This window comes from Meriones unguiculatus, chromosome 19 (assembly GCF_030254825.1).
Source record: "Meriones unguiculatus strain TT.TT164.6M chromosome 19, Bangor_MerUng_6.1, whole genome shotgun sequence".
Taxonomy (NCBI): Eukaryota; Metazoa; Chordata; class Mammalia; order Rodentia; family Muridae; genus Meriones; species Meriones unguiculatus.
The window spans coordinates 5,504,573-5,532,034 of record NC_083366.1 but is presented as its reverse complement, the minus strand read 5'-3'; the positions used below and the strand labels follow the sequence as shown (position 1 = coordinate 5,532,034).

Here is a 27,462-nt window from a genome sequence, read left to right as displayed (position 1 = left end):
CATCCCTCCTCCCCTCCCAGGCCCATTCTCCCTCTCTTCCTCCCTCTACACCTCCCCTTCCTATCTAGCCCAGCTCACCAAGTTGCATCAGGACTGAGCCTGTCCTCTTCCCCTGTGGGCTGTCAAGGCCAGGGGGAAGTGATCCAAAAGCTGGCAAGTGAGTCCTTGTCTGATGCAGTCCCACTTCCCTTACTAGAGGACCCACATAGGTCTAAGCTGCCCATGTGCTACATCTTTGTATGGGGCCTAGGTCCAGCTCCTGCATGGTCCTTGGTTGATGTTTCAGTCTCAGCAAGCCCCTCTGGGCCCTCAAATTATTCTTAAAGATTTAGAAGAAAACATAAACAAATGCCACAAGAGATGAAGGGTAGAAAGAATATCTAAGTGGAGTTTTTGATAGTTGAACACACCCACACACAAACATGCACATACACAGTATGTTGATAGACTGAAAAGATGAATCACTGGCCAAAGAAAGCAATGGGAAACAGCAACAGAAACTATCCAGAAGTTAAGAAGGAATTACACTGACATTCAGTGACCCATGGAACAGTATTCAAGGATCAGTGAGGGGAAGGAAACTATTACAAGAAAGAGTGGGTGCAATTTTTCCAAATTTGATGAAGGCTATAAATCCACAGTCCAGTAAATACCCAGACTGGTATGCACAAAGGAAACCACAGCAATGGATACTAGAAAACAAGGATTAATAGAAGAGGCAGGCAGAATCGGGAAAGCCATTTCATACATTAAGATGGTATTGCTGGTGAAACAATACATGTAAGTCTACCAGAAGCACAAGGTGGAAGGAAATCAGCTTCCACTTCTGTTTAGCACTGTACTGACTGCTTTTTTTAATTTAATTTACTTTTTTATTATTAGTTACATTTTATTAACTGTATCCCAGCTGTATTCTGCTCCCTCATTCCCTCCCAATCCCACCCTCCCAATCTCCTTGTACTGACTGTCTTATCAAGCATACCCAGGATCAGCACTAGCAAAGGAAATGCCAGTATGTGACAGGCAAATACACTTTGTACCTGACTTTTCTCAAAAAGCATATGAAACTGAAAAAGATCTACAAAAGTACTATTAGAAATAAGTGACTTTAGAATCAAGTCAAATAGAAAATAGAAAACATTTAGTATGCCCATACATGGGAATGTCAGTCAGCCATAAAAGAAATGAACTGCTGAAATAACATAACTAGAATCTCAAAAGCTCTGTGCTAATCTGGGGCTATAGCTCAGGGCAGAGCAGCTCCCAGCACATGCAAGGTCCTGAGTTTCATTCCAGCACTGGGGACAGGAGTCCCGAATGACAGAAGCCAGACACAATGGAAAATGACTATGTGATTCCATTTGCATGATGTGCTAGGACAACAAAAGCATGGATGGCTTCCATGGGCTAACGGTTGCAAACTTGAAGGATCTTGAAGGGAATCTGAGGAGTTACAAGAAAATGTTGGGTCTCTTTTTATGGTGTCTACTGGTAGACACAATTGTGGACTTGTGGAACTATGTCTAAACGTGAGCATATATATCTTACCATTCATGTACAATCACTTCATGAGGTTGAACAACAGGGATGCAAGCCTTACCAATCCTCAGATACTGACAACAGCTTAGGAAAGAGCTGGAGACCCACATGTTCCCCTCAGCTTTTCTTTTTGCACTCTGCTAGGATAAACCAGGACATTACCGTGACCAAGAGATGATGGCAGTAGCAGGGCGAGATAGACAGGGAGAGAGTATGGCAGGAATGAAGAAATAGCTAGCTTAGCATTTCTTCCTTTAGGAATCGCTCCTTTCCATTGCCCTCAGCTGAATCCCACGAAGACTCCTTTCTGGAGAACAGACAAATATAGCCTAGTACTCAGCAGCAGCCACTGTGGCACTCCTAGCTCAGTAACTCACTTAAATATTACATGGAATTGTCTTCTAAGATATCCATAGCTGTGTCAGAAATATTATATTTATCTCTGGTGCTAGAATGTGTGCTTGTACCCTGGAACAAGATTCTTGTCTAGATAGAAGAATAATTTGAGGTAAATGGTAAAAATGACTTTTTTCTACTCTTGACTTAGTCTAGAACTTCCAAATGAGCCTGAATAAGTCTCATGACCTTTCAGAATGATTTCTACTTCCTAACTTTCAAATTCCAATTTGAAAGGCCCTCCCAGTAATAATTCCTATTTTTGATAGCCATTGTAGTGTCTGTTGCTAATGAAACAACAGTGTTATTTGAACTTGTTTCATTGTGGGTGTGTACAGGAGGGCTGTAACAGAGCTGTGTTCTAGCTCATGGTGTGGTGGTACCAACCCTCCTTTTATGAACCTGGGAGTTTTTAGACCACCACACTGCCCTCGGTGGTAAAACACTTTCACCCAGGAAGTGAAAAGATTTCCGATGTTCAGTTTGCATCCTAAACCAGTTCAGTCAGACTTTTTTCTCACCAGGCATCCATAACTTCCACAGCATTGAATCATGTACTTTTTTGTGCCTTACATGTCCATCTCCTTTCATTGTGCCTCCCTGTCACAGGCAGAGCTCCGTGGAACTTGTTCCCTAGCCTTGAATTTGAGCACAGGTTTTCATAGAAGGCATTGTTGCTTTTCACATTTCCTTGACCTATGTGTAGTCTTGACCACAGACCTGCCACAGCCTCTGCAGCACAACCAGGCTGAGCCTCAGCCTGATCCCAGCCAGTGGGTCACTCCCTAATTTAACCACTTAGAGAAGAATGCTGGATTTTTCACTGCTCTCTGTTATCAGTAGGGCTGCCTAAATTCATCTATTCAAAAGATGTTATTGGATCCTCTTCCTAGAGCACAAATTAGCAAGCAGGAGGCAAGATCATTTCAGGAGGTGGAAAGAGCAGGTACAAGGTCACTGAGTCAGAAAGGAGCTCAGAGTCAGAAAGACCAAAGGATGTTGGTGTGGCCATAGCCAGTGTAGGAGGCTTCCCTAAGAACAGGCTGGACACTCAGGTATAGACAGCAGAGGAGGTGCATGTCTGCTAGGTACTGACTGATTTTAGAAGCACAATAAAAGGACATCAGCAAAGCTGTGTGAACATGACTGACTCATAGAAATCACGAAGAGTGGTAAACTTGTTTTTGGCTCTCACCCAGACACAACCACAAGCCCCACCTCAGGTTTCTATCTTTGATAACAATAGCTGATAAGTACTCAGAGCTAGGTTTGTACCAGACGCTATCCTAAGCATTTTTTGTTCTTAATTGTCTCACTAAATCCCCACAACCAGCAAAAGCACTGTCCTGTTACCGCACTTCCTTATTAACAGTCATGGAAACTTACTAGCATTCCATAGCCACAATCTTTTTGGCCAGTAATCACCAGGAAGAATCACTTTGCATGTGACCCAGCTCACTATTTATTCAGCTATGACAGTCACAATGAGGCTTTCAACACAATGAAGCTCTGCCACGGTCTAACTGCACTTCCCTCAGTATGCCGATATAATGGGGCAGACGACAACAGCGCCCCCTGTATGTGAGGTGATACCTTGTAGTGCAGAAGGCCCTAGAAAACAATATCAACAACTTAAAGTCACTCCAGTGTTTCCGGGGGTACTTGGAGCAAGGCTACTGAGTAGAAGGCATTTGCTGCTGCTGAGGCTGACCAAGGTTGTTCACTGCATGAACATGAAAGCCTGGCACTGTCCTGCCCGAAGGATGCACATGTTGACCAGCATCTTATGAAGACTAGCTGCAAATTTGCAAGCTCTTTGCTACATGAGATGAAAAACCAGTGAGCTCTGGAAACCATGTGGAAATTATTGGCTTAGATACACATGCACACTTTGTCAAATCCAGTGAAATTAGTAAATTGCCAAAAGCCCTGGTCTCACCTGGACTCTATCATTGTCAGCGTCAGTACTGTGTACCATGTGGTAAGAAGCTATGATCCCACGATAATTGAGTTGTGAAGCCAAATACACCAGAGAGTACAGATTAACTTCCTTATATATTTTTTAACTTTATTTTTTTATGTTTTATTAGTGTGAAGGTGTCAGATTCCTTGAAATTCCTTTAAATGGGCATTATAGACAGTTGTGAGCTGCCATGTGGGTGCTGGGAATTGAACCCAGGTCCTTTGGAATAGCAGAGAGTGCTCTTAACCACTGAGCCATCTCTCCAGCCCCAGATTAACTTCTTAAAGACATTCTGAAAAATTCCTGGCAAGTCAATGGTTGTTGAGTATTCATGAGAGCCTAAGAGTAGCCCTGCCAAACAGAGAAGATCCCACAGCATCAGAGAAGAGTGAAATGGAGATAGAGAAAGTCAAAGTGGCTTGCCCAAGTCTCTATTGGGCCAGGAAGGATGGAGAGTTGATTGATCCTTGGCTTCCAGTGCTCATGCTCTTGGCTTCTCTCTATAAAGTCATGTCCATGAGAGTGTGCACCGTGTGTGTGTGTGTGTGTGTGTGTGTGTGTGTGTGTGTGGCAGTAACCAGAGAGTAGAAAATATTCTGCCTTTCCTATAGGCACAGAAAACTGATGTTCAGCTGTCAGTTGCCTGCTAAAACTCAGCTGTTCTTGGAGGAATACAGTCCTTACTCTCCTCTCTTTCTTACCAAAATAAAGATTCAGCTGTGGGTTTTCTTTATGGCCACTTCCGAAGACTGCAGGGCATTCAGTCTCACTGATGGCAGACAGGCAAAGCTAATGGAGGCTGATTTCTTTTGTGCAACAGCTGCAGAACCAAGAGATTCTGAGGGCGATGATGAAGAAGGCTGAGCTAGAGATCAGTAGCAAAGTGAGAGAGACTATGAAGAGACTGGAGGATCCGGTGCAACGCCAGCGCACCCTGGTGGAGCAAGAGAGACAGAAGTACCTTCAGGAAGAAGAGACTATAGTCAAAAAGTTACGGTGAGTGGCCAGTCGCCCGAGGAAAAAAACTCCTGTTAACAGGCTTCTCTTCTTAGTTGGTATTTTTCTTTCTCTTTATTGAGCGCCTACTGTGTGCACCACAGATCTGCTGACCCTGGACCAAGAAAGTGTGGGACATCCTTAGAGAATCATGGGGGTTAGGACTGACAGGAGAATTGGGTACACGGTACAAATGACATCACATGTTTGAACTGTGTCATTCTTATGTACGTACTGCCTTCCATAGACCATACTCTTGCTCTGGAGACCTACTTGGTTCTCTCTGGGCTGTGCTTGCCAAGACTGGGAAATAACGGGAACCCACGGTAGGGTAAGAGAACCAACTCCAGAAAGTTGTCCTCTGGCCTCCTCGTGTGTGGCCTTGTATGCACAGTCACCCCTCATACACACAGCACTAATATAAAATTTACTAAATACGTCCTTTTAATATTACCATAAATGTTCTTTATACCTTAGATACCCATAGATTAGGATAACTGGGTGGGTCTGTCTGGCAGGAGAGCAGGTTAGGTAGGATGAGTGGAAACTGAGTTGGAACTACAGAGAAAGCCATGGCTGCTCTTCCCTGGCCCTTCCCTCCCTGTTTCCCTTTCATTCTAAGCTCCGAAAAGAAATGTTCTCATAGAGCCTGATAGGCTTAGGTCCTACAAACATGAGGACAGAGGGGGAAAATTGGGGTTTAAAAGAAAAGAGAAAAATTGAGTCTAGGTCTTTCATGGTTTTCTCCATGGAAATAGTGGGCTTCTAGTAAGAGTCTGGTTAAGTTCATTTTAAACAAACAATATGCTTCTTTTTAACAAAGGCAGAATAAGAAGCAACCTAGGTCAATGCTACAAACTGTAGCACCATGAATGTCTGATGTCTTGTAGAGCAATTCAAAAGCCCATTGATAACTTTGAAAAGATGGTCTACACTCACTCTTAGCTGCATTGTCTCTTTTACAATCTTTCATTAATCGTTAACTCAATGAAAGTGACCTTCGGTGCTTTAAATAGGAATCAAAAGAACTGGCAGAACAATGGTGTCCAAGGTTCCCTGCTGCCCAGCAAAGGGAAGTAGGGTTCAGGGATCTTCTGGTTGCAGGGCTCTGACATACAAGAGGCAGACTATGTAAGAGAAACCAAAGGAGGATTTTGTTCAGATGGAGTGGCTTCTTGGAGGAGTATTGGCATACTGACCTGCATGTGGGTGGCTGATGGACCTGAGCTAACACTTACAGTATCAGCGTGGAAGGGCTTCATCAAAGCCAGAGAGTCAACAGATGCAGGAGACTGTGCTTGGTCTAGCTGGGAATCCCTCACGATGGGATGATTTTAGAGGTCTCACAGGGGCTGGCCCAGTTCCCACCTCAAGGAGCAGCCACTGTCTGTATCCTATAGTTATGCTCACATAACAGTAATTGTGAGTCACAAATGCAGAAACAGGAGCTACAGTGTCCCCCTTTGGCCCCAGTGGGTCATTTATCTGAAAATTCTAGATCGGAATGGCTGATGTCACCAGATACTCTATCTCCCTGCTCAAATGTGCCATGTATGGCTTCAGCCTTGTTGAATGCCCTATCCTGCTCAACTCCCTCCAGAAGCTACCTTAGCCCCTCCACTAGCTTACCTAGAGGAAAGGGCTATGTCACCTCCTCAGTGGCCATCCTGTCTGCACCAGTAAGTAGAGTCACCAGTCACTTGCTGCCACCTAGTGGTCCTTGTTTCTCAGCACTCTCTCCTCATGAATCTTCGCTTTCTCTTGAATTTGCCGGCAAATTGACTACTAACACATATGGGTTAGTAAAGAGGCTTCTCTTTACTAACAAAAACAGACTGTTTTTGTTGTTTCGAGTAGAAAAATGTAACTTAGCTCTGTTGTAGTTTTTATCTGGACATACATACATACACACACACACACACATGCATGCGTATACTCACCAGACATCTTAGATCTCTAAGTGCTTAGCCGTGAAAAGAGAGGTAATCATTGTTGACCAAGAATCATAGACTAGAGTTTATCCATTAGGGAACTTAGAAGGCAGTTTTGTTCTTTCTTTCCCAGGGATACTTGACAATGTCAAGTATCAGATGTCAGATGTGCCACAAATTATTGGAGTTCCTTACTATTGGTACTCAACAGGTAGAGGCAGCTAAACATCCTTCAGTATACTAGACAGCCTTGCACTAAAGAGAGAGAGAGAGAGAGAGAGAGAGAGAGAGAGAGAGAGAGAGAGAAGGAAAGAAAAGAGAGAGAGAAGGAAAGAAAAGAAAGAGAGAAAGAAAGAAAGAAAGAAAGAAAAGAAAATGTCAGCTACCAACTTTGAGAAACCTGGTTGTCTGATCTCATTCCACTGTAGTGCTGGCTCACACAGACACACTCACACACTCACACATGTTCTGCCTCCATCTCTAGTCTATCATTCCCATCTGTCTTTCTCTCACTCCCTTCTTGGTAATCAAATATATACATTGCTCCCTTGGCTGGTGTAAATACCACTGAAAATTAAGAATGTTTAGAGTAAGCCACAAGTCCTTCCTTACCCCCCGACCTCTGACCAACCTGGGCCTCGAACGATGGGCACAGGAGAACTCTCCTGTAGCTACCTTACACCTCCATGCAATGTTCCAAGGCAAACAACCATCTAATGCACTCCCATCTCCTCCTTGGAAGCCTAAGGTGGGGCTGGGTCGTAGCCAAAAATGGGGAGCAGCCTGTTCCTGCACCTGTCCTTTGTGAGAGCCTCCATGCTCAGTTCCATCTGCTATCTGCCTCCCCAACAGTGAACTGGAGGACTTTGTTGAGGACTTGAAGAAGGACTCTTCCTCCGCTGGCCGCGTGGTGACTCTGAAAGATGTAGAGGATGGGGCTTTCCTCCTTCGACAAGTGGGAGAAGCCGTAGCCACTCTCAAAGGTGAGTCTTCCGCTGGAAGAGAGAAGTTAGAAGTATGTTGATTGGGATGTTTAAGATTCTTTCAAATCCCAGCTATTCAGGAGGCTGAGGCAGGAGGATTTCTTGAACTCAGTTAAGACGAGCTTAGGGAAACAGTGAGGCCTTGTTTCAAATAAACACATAAATAAATTAACAACCCTTCAAATAGTGAAAGATTTCTCAGAGGACCCTTACAGATGGTGGTGAAGATGTAAATTTATTGATATAACTAAACATTTCTATTTTCTTTCACTGAGCCTTACAAACATAATAAACTCCTTGAAAATAACCATAGCTTTTAGTTAGCTTTATCCATAATACACAGGGAATGGACCTAGAGGGGCCGTGACCTTGTCTGAGATCATTTGGTCTGGCCATCTTTTGTGCTTTAATCCACGGCCTCCCCATACGTGTACGCTACTCCGGTTCACAGGAGTGGGGTAGGCGTGATTATCCCACCTTCCTGCTCCATAACTCACAGCTGGTTTGGCCTGTAGGAGAATTTCCAACCCTGCAAAATAAGATGCGTGCTGTTCTACGCATAGAAGTTGAGGCAGTGAGGTTCCTGAAGGAAGAGCCACACAAGCTGGACAGTCTCCTGAAGCGTGTGCGGAGCATAACGGATGTCCTGACATTGTTGCGGAGGTGACTGTCATGGTCCTGATGGAGCGGCTGAGGGGTGGTAGTGGGGGCCTCAAAGGCTGGGGTGCAGGTCATGGGTGCCAAGGGCCTGCTTTTAGTATTATTGTGACGTATTACTTCCTATTATGGCATCCTGAAGAGTACTCTCCACATTTAACACTGCTCTGCCTGGTTTCTCCTAGGCATGTCACTGATGGGCTCCTGAAAGGCACAGATGCAGCCCAGGCCGCACAGTATGTGACCATGGAGAAAGCCATGGCTGCAGAGGTCCTGAAGCACCAGGAAGAGACAGCCCACTCAACTGGGCAGCCCCTCCACAGTAGCACCGGAAGCCCTGGCGATGTGCAGTCACAAGTGGTGCCCCTCTCCACCATGACGGTTCACCATGTCCAGAGCTCACCTGTCCTCATGCAGCCCTCCCAGCACTCCTCAGCCTTGCTGAACCCAGCCCAAAACTTGCCTGGAGGGAGCAGTCCCCACACAGTCAGCTCTCCATCAGGCACACAGGACGTCACCTCTGCACCACCCTCGGCTGTGGCCCCCCAGTCCTCCCCCACCACAGTGAACGGCTCTTCCATGCAGAGCTTATTCATTGAGGAGATCCACAGTGTGAGTGCCAAGAACAGGGCAGTGTCCATTGAGGTAGAGTATTTCCATTTCTCACAGCCCATAAACATAGCCCTCTCCTATAGGGCATTTATATTCAGATTGTTGTATATTTAAATATATTTAAATGTATGAATTTCTAGTGTGTGTGTTTGTGTATATGTGTGTGTGTGAATAGGACTGTGTATTCATATGAATATAATATGAATCAAAGATACAGTTTGACTGGAGATAGTGTTTGTATAGATATTTAGGAGGTTGTTGTTTTTAGATTTTTCTAGAAACAGAGTACAGTCTGAGGGAGAGGTCATCAGGTGTGAGATGACCCCAGTCTGGAGGAGGGTGGGTCTGTGGTATGCTGGTGAATGTTGAGCAGCTGTCGTGGAGAAAGCCAGATAGGAAGCATCTTCCAGCACCCACAGGACAGATCTGGGATCTGGTGTGCTCATCTGAGGCAGTGAGTTTTCCAAGCGAGTGCACGCTGAGCCACCATGCTGAGGCAAGCTTGGAGAGGGTTTGCCTCCGATCCTGGGAGTCATGAGAATCAGGGCAAGTAAAGAAGGTGCTATCTTAGTCTGCTTTCTGTGGCTTTGATAAGCACCATGACCAAAAGCAACTTGGGGAGGCAAGGCTTTATTCGGTTTACACATTCTGGGTCACAGGCCACTGAGAGAAGCCAAGACAAGAACTGATGCAGAGGCCGGGGAGGAGCGTTGCTGACCAGCTTGTTCCACAAGCTCAAGCTGCTTTCTTTAATACTCCAGAACCACCATCCCAAGGATGGCGCAGCACCCAGTGGGCCAGGCCTCCCCACATCAATCATAATCAGGAAAATGCCCTGCAGATTGGCCTACAGGCAATCTAATGGAGAGATTTTCTCAACTGAGGGTTCTCTTTCCAGATAACTCTAGCTTGTGTCAAGTTGACGAAAAACTAAGCAGGACAAGTGTTGAGGAGGGAGTTCTGGCGAACGGTGCTGGAGAAGGGATGTGAATGAGCAGGGTAGCTGAAAACAGAATAAACACTGGGGAAACGGGTTGTATGGTCCCCGGGAAGTGTTCTAGAGACAGTCAAGAACACAGAAGGTCTGAGCAGTGAGTTCTCAATGTGGTATCTTCAGAAAATGATCCAGAGACAGTCCACGGAGTCTCCTGAGACAGTGGGTGTGGGAGGGAAGGAGCTGCGTGGGAGGCTGCTGCAGTAGTCTAAGAATGAAGGTGGAGCTGTGGGCATGGTAGGGAACCTGTAACTGCAGTAGTCGGAGGCAGCCTGGCTCACACAGTAAGATCTGGGTGGGAGTGCAACAAGGTATTTGCCCAGAACATTCTGGTTCCTGAGTTTCCCATCCCTGAAAAAAAAAACAAATCAAATGACATAACAAACAAACAAAAAGCATACTGTTTTAAATATTTTTTGCTTTCCCAGCTCTCTTTCCCCTCATCCACAGCCTTTCCTCCACTGTATTCCTAGCAGCCTGGTCATACTTACCCTCACCTGTCTTATGTGAATAATTGACTGTATTTGGATGACCCTAAACTGCCATGGCTACAGTCATGAGGCCACTAGATATGGGGTAGTTTCCAAGCCACATGCTCTGTCTGTGTCCTGATCCATGTCACCTATTCAAAAATTGCTTATTGAGGAAGGGATAGAAGGTGATTGGTGGAGAATGACTCCTATCCCCAGCGATGGGATAGAAGTCGGGGTGGGTGACATTGGGGGGTTGCATTTCTTTCCTTAAAGAATGTCAGTGTGACAACATTTTTATTTTATAAATGTCTAAGAACCTTCTGGGCATAATTATCAATAAGATGTGTATATTTCAAGTTGTGAAAGGACACTTAGGAGTTGTCTCTGAAAATGCCTAGGGCCCTCCTGATACCTGGGCCATTGACAAATCAGGCACAATTTATTCATTCACTGGTCCCCATTATCCCTCATTGGCTCTGGGTAGGCAGTGGGCCAGGCTCACCTGTTTATGGCTCAAGTACATGCCAGGTGGTCAGTGCTAGAGAGGAAAACACAGGCTTCTGTTTTTATGATGAGAGCCCTGAGCAAATGCCCCATGTAATCTGCTATGACATTGTATTTTCAGTAGCCTTATTTAGTAGTCTTTTTAAATCTATTTATTTTTTATTAATTACAGTTTTTTGACTTTGTATCCCAGTGTAGCCCCTCCTCTATCCCCTCCCAATCCCATCTTCCCTCCCTCATCTCTTCCCATGCCCCTCCCCCAGTCCACTGATAGGGGAGGTCCTCCTCCCTTTCCCTCTAACCCTAGCCTATCACGTCTCATCGGGAATGGCTGCATTGTCTTCCTCTGTGGCCTGGCAAAGCTGCACCCCCATCACGGGAAGGTGATCAGAGAGCTAGCTACTGGGAACAGTCCCTGTTCCCTTACTAGGGACCCCTTGGAGACTGAGCTGTATTTAGTAGTCTTACATCATGAGCATACCCCAATCGTGGAGTGAAGTTCCACTCAGCTTTCTGTAACAATCCCAAGATAATGTGCTTTTAGTTATGTAAAGGTGTTTTTAAATGCTTGAATGCATCTTTATCATGAAACTTGATTACAATGTAGATGACCTAAACAATCACTCCTTCCACTTTATAAGAAAGGATAACCCAGAGGTATATACTAAGTCTTGAGCAGAATTAGAATTGAGGCAAAGGATTTTTCTCAACTTAATTTATTTTTGCAAAAGATGTATAAAAAACACAAAATCGAACATATTGATAGAGTACCAAATGATATTTCCGTACATGAGTACATTATAAAATCAGGACTTTGGCCTTTATTGTGGTTCTTACTTAGTGTTTGGGTTTTTGTTTGTCTAAACATTTCTTTTGAAAAGAAAGCTGAATTTAGTAAACAAAAGTTGTAAGTAATAAATGCCTTTGAGAGGCGGGTGGCACACGCCTTTGATCCCAGCACTTGGGAGGTAGAGGCAAGTGGATCTCTGTGAATTTGAGGTCAGCCTGGTCTACAGAGTGAGTTCCAGGACAGCCCGTGCTACACAGAGAAACCCTGTCTCACATAACCAAAAGATAAATAAAAGATTAACACCTTTGAAAGCAACATCCATAGCCATTTTAATTTAGCATCAGCTGGGTATGTGAAAAGTGCTGAGTAGCCATCAGGCATCTTAGATAGCTTTTCTGTGGATCAGTGTCACCTGGGTGAAGCAGCAGCTTGATGGGTCTGGGCAGTTGGGCAGAAATGAGATGACAGGCAGCCTCAGGTGGACAGGGGCATTGCCCCATCAATACTTTGTGTTACACCCTTCAGCACTTGGGAATGAAAGCCCTAACCTAAATTTTCTCTCTGTTTTTAAACTTTCTGAAATTGTTCTTTTTCTTCAGAAAGCAGAAAGGAAATGGGAAGAAAAAAGGCAAAATCTGGAGCACTATAACGGGAAAGAATTTGAGAAGCTGCTGGAAGAGGCTCAGGCCAACATCATGAAGTCAATTCCAAACCTGGAGATGCCGCCAGCCTCTGGCGCAGTGCCGAAGGGAGAGGCTACGGTGGACAAGCTGGAGCTGTCAGGTGAGGGCCAGCCCACAGCAGGCCTCGCAGAGATGTGCAGGTCAGAGTGTGTCACACAAGCTCCTATGGGACAGCAGAGCCCTATCTCGCTTTTTGAAGAATCAGCAGAGTCACGTGCCACCAAGCCTAACAACCAGAGTTCATCCCAGAACTGATGTAGTAAAAGGAGAAAAGTAACTCCTGCATGTATGTAGCCTGTATGTGCAGGCCATGTCTCTCTCTTCCCTCCCTCCCACTCTGTTTCCCTCTCCCTGTCCCCTTCTCTGTCTCTGTCTCTCTCTCTCTGTGTTTCTCTCTCACACACACATTCACAGAACAATCTCTTAATAAAATAAACTTCCTGAAGAGGTCAAGACACTGGAGGGGTCATTATTCTCCACAAGCTGGCTTTCCCCTGTCCCTGAAGAGAATTTCTGACCCACCTCATTACATTTCTAACCTTGTATAACTGCCCTTTCTCTTATTAATCTTTTTATAGTGTGTTGGTGTTTCATAAAATTTTCATAATTGCTCCTTATTTATGTAACACAAATATAACACACATTTTGTAAAGATGCCTCGTTTTCACTTTTTAACCTTCAAATTAAAAACTTACAAAAAAAAACTTCCTGCATAAATTACTCAGTCAGCAGCATGAACGTTTTGTTGTTGTTATTGTTTGTTTTTTTTTATTCAGTACATTGCTTTTTTTTTCTTTTTAAAAATGCATTCTTAGAAACAGTTTATTGATACACAGGCCTCCCAGAATGTGGAGTAGTCACCTATAGCTATTAATGCTAGTTTTTAGCAGTGTGTGTGTGTGTGTGTGTGTATGTGTGTATGTGTGGCAAATGCCATTGTTTTTATGCATTTTTACTAGTAATGCAAAAGTCTACATACACAGTCATAAAACACCTTCATGGGTGTATTGTTAAGGTACATAGATAATGGGAAAGATGGGTAGATGCAAAATACTTGATGGAAATTTTGCACATTGCAGCCTCAGTCACTGTTAAATAAAAAACATTTTGTAGGTATTTTCTTTAAAACACCAAGGAAAGATTCATTCACGAGTATTACAATAAATGAGAGAGAAATTTCAGGGGTAGAGAGATCCTTGCTAAGCTGTCAGCAAGATTGCTAAAACTAGGCTCAGTGACTAGGTCAGGGTCCAGTCAAGAAGGAGACTAAAGAGGGCCTTACTGAAGCTTGGTCAAGGAAGAGATCTGCCCTCTCAGAGTAACAAGAAGACTGGCCTGTCCTGGGCTGGTCAGCTAGAGGACAGGCCTCTACTGTCATCCTTGGCAGTCCATCTATCCCTAGATGGATGCTCAAAGCCAAGGCAGCCTTCCCATTGGGTAGGGTCCACCTGCCTCTTGGACAGCCTTGAAGCCACACCCTTTTTGGAAGACACACTTGCTTTTCACCCCAGTGACTTACCCAGGTCTTCATTACAACATGAAGTAGAAACTGAAGAATCCCCTCAAAACAAGTCTTAGTTTCCCAGAAAAGCAATACACCCTGGAATATACCCTGGAAATACAGGCCAAGTCCCTAGAGAGAAGCAAGAGAAAACTCTGGACCATGGATGTGGCTTTGTGTTTGGAGAGGCTGTGGGTCTATGGAAGAAGAAGGGCAGAAGCCAGGCTGGTAGGTTCCTACACATGAGGTGGAGCCAGGAGAGACCCATATCCCTTAACTTTGCAGTTAAGTCTAATTTATAATTCTCTCTTATTGCCACCAAGACATCTTTCCTAGTCCCCCACAGTGGTCCTTCTCCCCAGAGTTCCGCTTCTTCTATCTTTGTTCTTTGTCCCTGCATTCTCTCTACCCCTTCCTTCTTTAGCTAGAGTCTGTCCCCATAGCTACAGAAATTCATACTCTTAATACTCTTTCAGGTTGGAACTGGAGGCTTCAGAAACCTTGGTTTGGGGCTAACCTATAGTCCCCCAATTTTTTCACTCTTCCAGTGCCCCTCAATTTTTGTATATATCAAGAAATTCATTCAATGACAAATCTAATAGTTTGCATTGCAATCACAATAAGCCAATGGTTGTATATAAGTCATTTGATCCCCAGAACTAGAATGGAAAGTCTGTTGTTGTACTATGTTATATGTAGTATGAAAGATATGAGAAAACTGAGTCAGCAAGAAGGTAGGTTGCATATGCAGGAGCTTTCTGGGAGTTAAGTTCAGTTTGTCTTCAGGCTGCCTCCTTAATCAGTGGTCTGTGGCAAGAATGGAGAGTTCGTAAGTCAAGCTGCACTGCATTTGTATACACCAGATGTCTCTTGAAATGATGGGCTTTCAAATGGCATCCTCTTTTTCCAGAAGATTCTCCAAATTCAGAGCAGGAATTGGACAAGCTAGGGGGAAAGTCACCCCCTCCTCCACCTCCACCTCCTCGGAGAAGCTACCTTCCTGGGTCAGGACTCACCACCACGAGGTCTGGCGATGTGGTCTACACTGGCAGAAAGGAGAGCATGTCTAAGGTCTGATGGGTTGAGTCTTAGCAACCCGGTTTCTAGGTGAAGACAGTTCTGTCTAAACATTAAGAAAAGAAAATTAAAAAGTAATGATTCAACTCACCTAGATCCCCAGAAAGTGCCTGAGATGGAGACTATTGCCCAGCATAACTGGACTAGCCTGGGCACCATGGGTGCTAGCCTTATGTCACTTTCAATATGACACTATGAAATGAAGATCACCAGCTACTCCCCCTGCTGGGGCATCATTAGACTGAAACGGGAGTAGAAAGAAAGATAGTCTTCCCTGGGTAACAGATACGCAGCTGTGGGCACTTGTCTAAAAGGCATGAAGTTAGCTTAGCTTACACTTAACTTGGAAGATCTTAACCATTGTGTGAAATGAAAAACTACAATTTCCAAGTGGAAATGTAGGCTACAGAGGGCCTTCTGTAAGTATGGGGAATTTATAATTATATAGTTCTTCAGACCATTCACCAGTGTGACAACCTATGCAAACAAGCCCAAACTACAAAGAAATAAAACAGCTTTTTTGACTAGAAGAGCCAGAGCCAATGAAGCATTGAAAAGCCATGGGGTCTGATGCCAATATCTATGGTTTGAACCCCCTGTAGGTGAGCAGTGAAGACCCTGGACCAACCCCACAGACTAGAGCCACAAAATGTCCCCAAGAAGAGCCTGCCTCATCCTGGACCCCATCTCCACTGCCAGTCCCTGCCTCTTCCTCCAAGGATGAGGAGGAAGAAGAAGAAGGAGACAAAATCATGGCCGAACTCCAGGTATGTAGCTGAGATCACTCCTAACCAGTGGCTCCTTTCCTTATCATCTGGGCCTCTCAGGATCGGATCCCACTGGTGGTGAAGGGCACTGGAGCTAGGATATGTTTGTTGTGTCTTCTAATCCTAATCTCCAGTTTTTCAAGATGAGAGCCAGCCAGCTCTCTGAGTACCCGAAAGGTGTGTGAATAGTGACCATTTTTGAAACAATTTTGTAAAGTTTACACAGATAAATCAGTTAAGGCCTCCATTTTCCTTGGCCTATTAGAAAATATTTTATTAGTTTGTTTTTATTTTTGCTTTTGTTTTTAATTTAATGACCCAGCTCTTCAGGGACTGAGTATGGACCACAGGGCATATACCCAGCCTCACCCCACATTCCTCTCACAAATGTGACTCTGCCCTACAATTGAGACCTGAGAACATACATATATAATTCCTAGACCAAACTCTGGATTTTTTTTGAGGGACATCTTTGCTTCTAAGACAGAGTGCAAACTTTCTAGGACTCCAAAACATGCTGTCTTTTAATGACTGCTGGTGTGGTTTGGTGCAGCCCAGGAAATCTAATCCTTTATGTGAAATGGAGAAAACTTTAAACCATGCCAAATTTTTTTATACTGAGTCTACTCCGGTTTTCATTGTATCCATGGTAATAGTTGCCAAAACTGAGAAAAATGGGACTGCTGAGTGTGTTCCATTGGGTAGTAAACCAAGCTACCAGATTGTCCCGGATCAAGCCCTCCACTACACAGACTTCACAGGTTCTTAGACTGGCCAGAAATTTATTGATAGAAAACAGATTTATAGTTAGTAACCACTAGCCTTCTGAAATCTTAGCACTCTAATAGAAACTACGTATTTGTCATAAACACTTCTAGCTACCGTTTGACATGGCCTCTCCCACATGCAGAAACTTATGTCCCCAATGTTTTCTGTGATGATCCTTTTCCTGGGAGTGGAAGGTCTGCTCTCTGGCTTCTTGTTTTGTGGTTAGTGGCCTTTTATAACAGTGACTGAGATTTTCTAGCTCCGTTGACACTGCTGTTCTAGGAAAGAGCACTTTGTAGATCCAGCTAGTTTGCTTGTGTGTGCTCCGGAGCCAGACTTCAGGCAAAACAAGGAAACTCAGCAATCCCCTCTTAGGGTAGTTTTCATGAAACGGTGTCCCTTGTTCAAGTGACCAAGCATCAGAAGAAAATCCAGGCTGGGGCATCTAACATTTAACAACAGCTAAAGGACCTGGCAGTTGGTCTCAGAGAAGCCAGGCTTGACTTTTGAAGGCATCCATAGCATAGATGGCAAAGATGACCAAAACAGAGAGACAAGCATTGAGGCAGAGGAGGGTCCCTGTTGTCAGCTATGTTCAGATGTTAAGACAGATGCTGCGATGTCCACTTGGCAAAGTCACAAAATTCTTCCTGCCCACCAAGTTGCTTCCAGATGTCACCATTTGACACAAAGAGAATATTAGGCAATTATTTAATATTATTCATTTCAAGAAGTGCTTTTTAATACTAACTGCACATTGAATTACTGGAGCATTTGTGTAGGGAATTGCCCACACAAATAAGCCCAGAGGTTCTTATGTACCAGTACTCTTGAGGGCAGCTTGGAAGCACAGGCGATTGGTTGTGTTGGCTGCTGTTGCTTAGCCTTGAGGATGGGTTGTGCCCAACAGCACTGGAGTTATCACCTGTCCTCCATGAGCACAGTGTCAGGAGACTTTCCTGATGTCCCCAATGCTGCCCGCTGGTAGACAGAAGCTGGACTATTTTTCTTCATCTAAGAACTAGTCTCCCTGACCCTATTCACATGAGCCCGCTGTTGGCCCCACAGTTATGTCTTTGGCCAGCTCCTTGGCCATTCAGGACTGTGTGGTACTAAGGAGCATTAATTTCTTGTGAATGGGCAATAGAGCAGGGTGATATCTGTGACTATTTCAGAGAATGAACAGGTGTGCATTATTTCCTTTTAAGTTTAAAATGTCTTGTGAGTTTCCTTTCTCTATATAATTTCAATAAAGATGATAAGAAATGAATAACATAGCGATGTCTTTTCATCTTAATTGATTTATATATTTTCCAACATGAAAAGGTCAAAAGATTGAGCCTAGAGTTATATGCCTGCTCAGCTTGTGCCTGTCACAGAGCCATATGTCCAGCCCAAGGGTCTATAATACTTTTTAAAGGCTCTGTCCATTTCATCTTTATAAGAAAGTTTTTGCTTAGAGCTCAGCCCGGGGTCAGCCTGAGACCCTACAGGATACAGAATTTCAGGATGCTGCCTCCTAGCAGGAGCCTGCATGCAGGTCCAGGGCTGGGGAACCCATGTCTCTGGATTCCTGACTCTTTTCTGCTCCATACAGCAGAATCCCTGTTAACCTCAGTATTTTAATTCTTTAGGCATTCCAGAAGTATTCCCCTATGGATGTAAATCCATACAGTCATGCTGAGCAGTCCCGAGCTGACAGCCACCTTAAAGACACTAGGCCAGGCGCCACAGTCCCACTCAAGGAGAAGAAGGTAACGTGGTAGCTCTGCATTTACCACAGTCAGAAAGCCTGCCCCTGCTCTGCTACTAACTCGACACTCTTGCACTTGACCTCTTGCGCTTAGCCTTTCTGTTTTACTCTCTTCCCTTTTGTCTTTAAACTAACAGAAATGCAGGTTTAGAGTGAGATTAGAAATAGCTGTCTCAGGTTTCCAAAGTGAGCACTGCACCCCTGTGAACGGCACACAGTCACACAAAAGCACATGCAAAAGCAAGATGATAGCTTCCCAAAATAAAGAGCGTATGCCTTCAAGAGTTTCTAGACCAAATCATTAAAAAAAACAAACAGAAACAATAACAAAGTAAACACAAGCTTTTCTTATTTTCAACATATCTCATCAAAGTCTAGAACCACAGACCATATCTGTATACAATGAAGTATGCAAAATAGGATCCTTGCAAATTATTGCCAATTTCAAGTATATTTTCCAAGATAGTAAGTATAGTTTTAATGCTAAAATAATTTACTTATGACTTCAAAGAGTAGTCTAGGTTGTAAAATAAAGCATCCATGCCGAGGAAAAAGCTGTTGATGCCAATGTCAGGGCTATAGTCAAGAGCATTTGGGATTTGGGAATTCAGAGCTACCTTAATTAAGGACAAAATTAACCAACTCAAGTCCTAATATTTTCCACTAGAAACTTACATTTCAGAACTGAGGGACACTAATTTGTTTTAAATAAAGAGAAATGACATTAGCACAAAATAGCTTCAAGGTTGCCTACCATCTACTCCACCTTGATCCCTTTGCTTTTACATAAGCAAACTTAGTAAGGTAGATGCATCAGAGCACAGAGCCTTCTCAGAGTCTAACACAGCCTTCAAGGGACCTGCTCAGCTCTGGCCCACAGCTCACATCCTCGTGTGACATGGTCTGTTCCCAGTAGACAGATGGAGCTGTCATCAGACAGAGGATGTCTTCATACACCAGGAGGTTACTAGACAGTGATAGGCAAAGCTGTTTCACACAGAAAACACATAGAGTAACTGCAGAAATATGTTGTTTATCCAGTGTGGAGTTTTCTTATGGCTTTATATTCACACCTTGTGGGAAGCCCCAAAAGCAGGGCCTGGTATGACCAATGTGACCATTCTAGAACACTACCTGGAAATGTCGTACCTCCCACAGGCTCTCTGTGACAATCACTGCTCACTGTAGATTTTTTCCTAAGGGCTCTGATGTTACCTGTGGTTCTTGTCTCACAGTTGGAAATTCACACCATTGATAGTACTGATTGGAAGCAAAATGTTATGGGAATGCCAGTGAGCCATTGTTGCATGCCCACCACTAGGTTTGTTTGTAGGGTAGGTACTCGCTCTGGATCAGTAGGTGAGTCCCTTCCTAATAACCCCACAACTGTCAGACTTACCCCCAGTTTTTGTCATTATTAACCTCTTTGTGGCCTGTTCATCTTCCCTCCCATAACTGAAATGTTTTCTCCGTTGCTTTCCCTCCTGCTGCCATGAAGCTCCAGCCTGGTGCTTCACCTCTACACAGTGCTTTCATTGCTGTGTCTTTAACTTATGTTTATTATCCATACACATCAGCATGCATCCCTGACTGTCTATGAAATCCAAGTCATGGGCCTCTTCAGCAAATATTAAAGAGGCTTGGTTGCCTTTCATGCAGAACTGTGCTCATTCAAGACTAAGAAATCACTGTTAATTTCCAAGGCAATTGCGACTACTTTTCCCTGAAGTTTATGTGCTTGCTTTGATGCACTGATTCTTTTTCTCTAGCCAGTGATGAAAAATCAATTGTCCATGTGGAATCTAAACCAGTCTTCAACTCACTTTCTGCTGGAGTAGTCTTGCCACTAAATTGTTTGAATATGCAAACTACAGAGTGAGACTAGAAATATTGAACAGCGGGTATGTTCAATGTGGTATGGCCCTGACCAACAGGTCCCACTCCTCACCCCCTGCAGACGGGCCTCGCAGGCAACTTGAGTTAAGATGTGTCCATTCCTTTCTTAGATTCAGAGAATAAACTTACTTGGGTCCTAAGTGAAACATCTTAGCTCCATGTTTGGAGTGGAAACCTTGGGCTGGATCCTCATTTAACACTCTTTTTAAAACCTTTTATGTGCTACGTTAGTTGCTTTATAATCTGAATTTCAAATCCCACAGAAGCACTTACGTTCTGTTGCAGCAGCAGTCACAAGTTAGCAGGTGGTGACTGATGGCGCATGTGCCTTGGACTTTGTGATTAATGTGTTCTGTGTGGTTAACACTGATTTGGTTGTGTGTGTGTTGTCACTTGAATATGTGTGACTATTCTCTCTGCTCTAAACCAGGGCAGCAGAGCTAACTTTGGCACAGCCTGGGTTATTGTGCTTTGTGATGTCATTGCTTTAATCAAACAGCCGTCATTGGGATTATATTTCATCTTGTGACAGACAGCATGTCCTCTTGGTGTTCTGCAGCTAGAAGGGCATGAGAGAAGAAGATATCCGAGTGTTAGGGATACACAGGGCCTGAAGCTACTGGTACAGCCAGGCCATCAGATGAAATTCTCCAATTACCTGAATCCTCACTGCTGTTGGATCCCTCAATCCTAAATCTTAGTGAGAACCCCATAAACATCTTTGCATCTTAAAGTATAGAGAACAAAAGCTGTATCATAAATTGCAGAGAATAAACACAGCCTATGACATCCCAGCTACCATCTTGGCTTCAGCAACACACTTTGTTTTTTGATTATAGTCACACACAGTGTAACATAGTATTTTGGTACGCAATGGACCATGTCTACAGTGGTGACCCAATGAGATCCTAACTGATCACAGGTGTGCTGAGGTGGTCTGAAGTGATCTAAACAGGTCTGCTTTGCTGTTGATGTATGAAAGCAGCACAGTTGCCTATCATACCTGATGGGATACGGATAATAAAAGCCATCACAGGTTTGTGTAATTTTCTATGCCTTCATCAGTGTCTTAGAGTTATATGAAAACCAAAAGCCCGTTGTAACACAGGAGGCTGTGCTACACGGCAGCAGCTTCATGTGCTCATTTGTTGAAGCTTTCAAGAGCATCCTGAGGCCACACACAATGGCAGCCTAGACATCTGATGAGTGTAAGTACACTCAAAAGTGTCTACTCAATAGCATCACCCAATGACACATTTGTCAGGACGTGTCCCTGTTGTCAAGGACTGCGTGGCTGCAAACTGTCGAGTATGCCCACTGCCAACTTAGATGTAATCATTAAGGTTGTTTTCACTTTGAAGGTTATTTGGACATGTTGATAACCTGCAAAGACATTTTCAATCTGTCACTAGACCACAAACAAAAAACACTTTTTATATCAGAGAATGACAACCAACCCAAACAGAACTCCTTATGGTCTGTTTTTCATAAAGTAGTTGTAAGGGACATTTTAAAAATCTCCCCATTCCCCAAATTATTGGCAAAACAAACCCAAAATCTGAGGTACTTAGATGTGAAATAAAGTCACACAGTTAAGAGGCAGGTATGTATCAGAATCCAGATCTCTGCTCCCCTCCCCCACCCGCAGTGTGTTTTCTGTAGTTATGGTTGTAGATTCTGCTAAGATCACAGACAGTCAGGTGTTGAAAAGAGAATTGTTAGTGGCTCCATTTATTCTCTTACCTTCTCCCCCACAAAAGTGGAAACACTTGCAATATTCTGCTAATGGAGACTTTCTTGTGCAAACACAGGGCAGTTATGGATGTTGGAGAGCAAAGCAGTTCCAGGTAAACAGAGCTTTAGAGTCCAGGTTGGTGTGTAGCACAGGTGCTTGGGCCGCCCGCATGTTTGGAGATGTAATTAAGTATGGTTATAGTCCAGTGGGGGGCGTGTAGTTTTGTGGTAACATGTCGTACACTATTCTACCAGAATTTGGAATTTTTCCATGAAGATGTACGAAAATCTGATGTTGAATGTGAAAATGGCCCACAAGTGGAACCTCAAAAGGTGAGTTTGCCATGTATGAGTTCCAGCTGATGCCGTGCAGTTTAGTTACACCCTTGTGTAGATCCTTTTCGGATTAATGTGTGTGGTCTCCTTTCTCCACTTTGCCTCTCAGGTTGCTACAGGGGCTCTGAGACCTAGTGGCCCTCCCAAGTGTGAAAGAGCAATGGTGAATAGTATGTCTGGCCCAGCGAGAACAGCAGAATGTAGAGCTGACATCTTCTTGGAGGAAAATCCCACACCTGATAAGAATTTATTCCGAGACAGTAGGAATTATTCCCACAAAAATGTGCCTAAGGTCAATTTTAATTTTACTGGCATGAACTCATTAGAAGGTGAAATCAATAAAGGGCCTAAGGTTTCTGAACTTCAGTGTGCTATTCCTGACACTGAGAAACAGAAGTTGAATTATGAAAAGACAAAAGAGATAGGCCAACAAGGACAAGAAAATACAGATAATAGTCACATTCTTCCCCCAACTCAGTCAGCAGAATCAAGTATTCGTGATGTCAAAACACAAGATCAAGATGTCCTCATCACAGATTACGGCCAAGTTGTCCTGAGATCCAAGGTGGGTAGGCATGCTAACATGAACACTAATGAGGATGGAGAATCAACTCCGAGTTCTCCCAGTGAGGAACACACAGCTCCTGATAACATCGCCTTTATGATTACCAAAACTGCTGTACAGGTTCTGTCCAGTGGGGAGGTCCATGACATAGTGAGCCAAAAGGGACAAGAGGTACAGACAGTCAATATTGATGCAAGAAAACAGACAGCCACTCAGCAAGAAGGGGTTGACAGTGAAGAGCCAGTCGTATGTCTAGACAAGAAGCCAGTTATCATCATTTTTGATGAGCCCATGGACATCCGATCTGCATATAAGAGACTTTCAACCATCTTTGAGGAATGTGATGAGGAATTAGAGAGAATGATGACAGAGGAAAAGATAGAGGAGGAAGAAGAGGATGAAAATGGAGAGACTGGAGTCCAGACCTCTTCCCAAATGTCCCATAAGCAGGTGGACTTGGGAAGTGGTAGGATAGCACAAAAGACACCGTCACAGCTCCACTCGCTGTCAGCAGAGTCACAGACTCCAGGAGGAGGACAGGAAGTTCATAAAGCTGAGCAGAGAAAGCTTAACTCAGCAGATTCTCCAAACCTGGGAAACAAGTGTGACATGGCTGATGACCAGTTTGAAAGCCCCAAGAAAAAGTTTAAGTTCAAATTCCCCAAAAAGCAGCTTGCTGCTCTTACTCAGGCAATCCGCACAGGAACGAAAACAGGAAAGAAAACCCTGCAGGTGGTGGTCTATGAGGAAGAAGAAGAAGATGGTACTTTGAAACAGCACAAAGAGGCCAAGCGGTTTGAAATCACCAGGTCCCAGCCTGAAGATGCCTTCAAAACCGTGGCTAGGAGGCAAGAGCAGCTCAGCCTTGAGGGCACAGCTCCACCTTCAAGGACTGATGAAATTAGGAAAAATACTTACAGAACACTGGACAGCCTGGAACAGACCATAAAGCAACTTGAAAATACAATCAGTGAAATGAGCCCCAGGGCCCTAGTTGATATCCCATGTTCTTCCAGCAGAGATTGTGGTGCAGGCTTGCCCCGCATAGTTCAAGAGGTCTCTCCTGGGTCCTTGCTAGTTCTGGATGACGTACCCCCTGCCCCAGAGCCCCCCACGTCCATATCTTCAGCTTCACGTAAGGTATCTTGGTCTGTAGAAAATGGAAAGAGCCAACTGCTTCTTAATTCTGTCATAATCACAGTAGCAAAAGGCGTCTTGTGATTTAATCGCTTCCCTTCAGGTGGCTCGCAGTTTTTTGTCTATTTGTCAACGTGCCCATCTCTCCTCCCTTCTCCGTCGCCTTCCGAAAACAACGGCAACTAGGTGTCTAACAGCTAATCAATTCTGTTTGTGCCTTTGTTGCTGATTGGTGTTGGGTCAGTATCAGGAAGCTGGGCCAGCCGTGTGCTGTTGGTACTCACATTAAAATCCAGTTGATCCGTAGTGAGCTGTTGATTCTGTTTGATTCTTCTCATTAACCCAGTCGGTGTCTCCTGGGTCTGTCCTGCATGTAGGGCTCTAGCTTCTCACTCGCCCTTCTCTGCGCACAGTGGGGCAGTCTCCAGAGCAATCCACTCACCTTCTTCTCTTTGTCTCCTCTGTCGCTGGTTCTTCCCACAGGGCTCCAGCACCACCCCACAGACAAGCCGGATGCCAGTCCCCATGAGTTCTAAGAACAGACCCGGAAGCCTGGATAAGCCTGGCAAGCAATCCAAGCTGCAGGATCCTCGCCAATACCGGCAGGTAGTTTTACCCTAAACCCCATTTTGGATGGACACTGTTATAATTAAGAAGGCAGTTGCCGACTTAGTTTATACCAAATACTGTGTTTTCTTTGTGAGATACTGTTTACATAGACATCCTGGATCTGGGGGCATGAAGAAAGTCTAAAAGAAACCTGTGTTAAACTTTTCACCATACTTTTGCATGCTGACAATGAAACATCTTTAACTTTGTGAGTTCAGACTTTTAACTGTTAACACGTGGTGTCAGGCCAGTGGCAGTTTCTTGGGTGAATGTAGTGTTTCATCAAAACCTCTTGAAAAACAGAGACAAACCAACCTGTCGCTGAACTGCTCTCAAGTCATTACTACTAACGTCTGTGTTGACTGCACTGCGTTAAATCACACTAACTCTCCCGTATTAAAAGCAAATTAACACTCTCCACTCCAATAACAATCCCCATGCATGGCCGGCTGGCGCTGGGGATGGCTGTGGAATGAGAGCTGCGTGGGCTTCCTCTCTGTCATTTCTGTAACTCCTTTGCTACATGCATGGGGTGGTTTCAGCTGGTCCAGATAAGCACAAAACTTTGCTCAGGCCTCAGACTGTATGTTGTTTTTCGTTTACTGAATGAGTCTCAGAAGGGCTGTGTTGCCAGGCCCTGTGGTTTGATCGTGTTGCCAGCTTTCTGACAGAGTGTCTCCCGCCATCTTTGTTTGCAGGCTAATGGAAGTGCTAAGAAAGCTGGTGGGGACTGTAAGCCTACTTCCCCCTCCTTACCTGCTTCTAAGATTCCAGCCCTTTCTCCCAGCTCTGGGAAAAGCAGTTCTCTACCCTCTGCTAGTGGTGACAGCTCTAACCTCCCCAATGCGCCTGCTACTAAACCATCGGTTGCTTCTACCCCTCTCAGCCCCCAAGCAGGACGGTCCTCTCACTCTGCCTCCCTCATCCCTTCTGTCTCTAATGGCTCCTTAAAGTTTCAGAGCCCGCCTCACGCAGGTAAAGGCCATCACCTTTCATTCGCACCGCAGACTCAAAATGGCCGAGCTGCCCCTACTTCCTCTTCTTCTTCATCCCCTCCTTCCCCTGCCTCTCCCACCTCCCTGAATCAAGGTGCCAGGGGCATCAGGACCATCCATACTCCTAGCCTCACCAGCTACAAAGCACAGAACGGAAGTTCAAGCAAAGCCACCCCATCCACAGCAAAGGAAAATTGTTAAAGGCCAGATTCTATTAGGTGCAAGGCGGAATTACATTCTTGTTTTTAATTTTTAGCAGTCTGGAACAACTGTTTTCACAAGAGAATGTATCATATTGCTGTACTGTTCAAGGCTTCATGCAAAGTATGTGCTAAATACTGAGTTTATAGATTGCAGTAAAGCTTGTTTTTTTTTCTACGCTGTTGCTGTTGTAATTACATAGTGTTTACTGTTTAGATTCGATGCCTATTAAATGAAGAAAGCATGTGCTATAAAAAGAGAGCATAGTGTGAGAGTGAAGAGATGTGTGAGCCAAGCCGACTGTACTATGCATGTAAAACATGTATGATTCTGGAATTTTAGTATGTTTTGTATAAAAATATTTTTCATTACGGAGACTAGAGGTAAACAGAGAGATACACTAGCGTGACTATATAAATTGTAAAGCATATATTATAATATTTTCTTTTATTTTAGTGTTATTTAGCTTTATTACAGATTTCTATTTTTGTCAAAACTTCATGGTTCCTTTCAAGATCTTTTTGCCAAAACATTTTGATACTACAGCATTGTACATTTGAAAATGGTATGCTAGACTCAGCCAATGAGCTTCTACAGCCCGTAGAAAGAAATTCAGCAAAGCTCTTGATAATTTGCTAGTCCAAGAAAGCTGCTTTTCCTTTTCTTTGCTTTCTTTTTATTTTCTTCTTCTTTTTTTTAAAAGACAAAACATACTAGTAATCGGTAGATATTTTCTTTGCAGTATCTAACCCTTCTTATGTTTTCTTAAACCTGGTAACCCACACTATTGCATTGTGTATTTTAAAATATACACTTCTGTACACTGCAGAACTTTTGTAAATATACAGATATAAACAGACATCAAAATACTGTGTGTGACAGCACATAGAGTAGTATTCCCACACCAAAGTTAATTTTTATGCATGCTTGGAGAGCCTACACTGGGATGGGCAGAAATGGGACCATCCATACATACATTTTTAAAAAGCAACAAGTTTGCACAGTTAGAGTGGTTTTGTAAATAACTGTATTTGTATAACACAGCCATGTATCATACAGAGCTGTAAGCAGAGACTTCAAGGGCTGCATGCTTATTAGTTTTTGTACCTTGTCACTATAACTAACTACTTCCTGGTCAATGAACATGTAACTATTGCCACAGAGTTTCTGCTTTGAAGGCATTCTGAGTAATGTGTAACCACATGGTGGTTACCTCTCCGCAAGCTCAGGGTAGCTAAGGATGAGTTCCTAATAAACTGATTGACAACGTGGTCGTGTGAACTTAATTTCCTGCCTGACTCTTCTCTAGGGCACTTGGGGTTAACAGAAAATAAACCTGCATACAAGCTTGCATACTCGTTCATCAAAGGGGTTGTTGCTGCTTTCTTGATTTTCTTTTTTCTTTTTTTTTTAATTTCTAGTAAAAGTAAAAAGAAAATGTCTTTATCACTGGGTTTGAGGGTGGGTTTTTTGGTTTGTTTTTGTTTTGTTTTAGTGCCTAATTTTAATTTTTTTTAGATTATTATTTATGTATTTTGATATTTTGTTTGGTTGCATGTCTGTGTTCCACATTCATTCCTGGTGCCTATGGAGATCAGAAGA

The 27,462-nt window shown here is 43.8% G+C and overlaps 1 protein-coding gene across 27 annotated transcripts in view; it reads left to right on the top strand.

Moving 5' to 3' along the window:
• The window catches only part of Kiaa1217 (KIAA1217 ortholog), an 839,639-nt gene extending 812,508 nt beyond the window's left edge, over positions 1 to 27,131 (top strand). For 13 of the 27 annotated variants that reach the window (XM_060372904.1, XM_060372908.1, XM_060372905.1 and 10 more), the window contains 12 exons: positions 4,719 to 4,894; positions 7,678 to 7,808; positions 8,324 to 8,471; positions 8,651 to 9,110; positions 12,438 to 12,621; positions 14,933 to 15,093; positions 15,702 to 15,866; positions 18,269 to 18,388; positions 22,273 to 22,350; positions 22,463 to 24,058; positions 24,539 to 24,661; positions 25,363 to 27,131. In XM_060372904.1, the coding sequence (XP_060228887.1) occupies positions 4,719 to 4,894; positions 7,678 to 7,808; positions 8,324 to 8,471; positions 8,651 to 9,110; positions 12,438 to 12,621; positions 14,933 to 15,093; positions 15,702 to 15,866; positions 18,269 to 18,388; positions 22,273 to 22,350; positions 22,463 to 24,058; positions 24,539 to 24,661; positions 25,363 to 25,860 (3,840 nt within the window). In that variant the 3' untranslated portion in view covers positions 25,861 to 27,131. Of the gene's footprint in view, positions 1 to 4,718; positions 4,895 to 7,677; positions 7,809 to 8,323; positions 8,472 to 8,650; positions 9,111 to 12,437; positions 12,622 to 14,932; positions 15,094 to 15,701; positions 15,867 to 18,268; positions 18,389 to 22,272; positions 22,351 to 22,462; positions 24,059 to 24,538; positions 24,969 to 25,362 lie in introns of those variants that run through there. The other 14 variants (XM_060372916.1, XM_060372913.1, XM_021646266.2 and 11 more) reach the window with 11 other exon arrangements.
• The last annotated feature ends 331 nt before the right edge of the window (positions 27,132 to 27,462 follow it).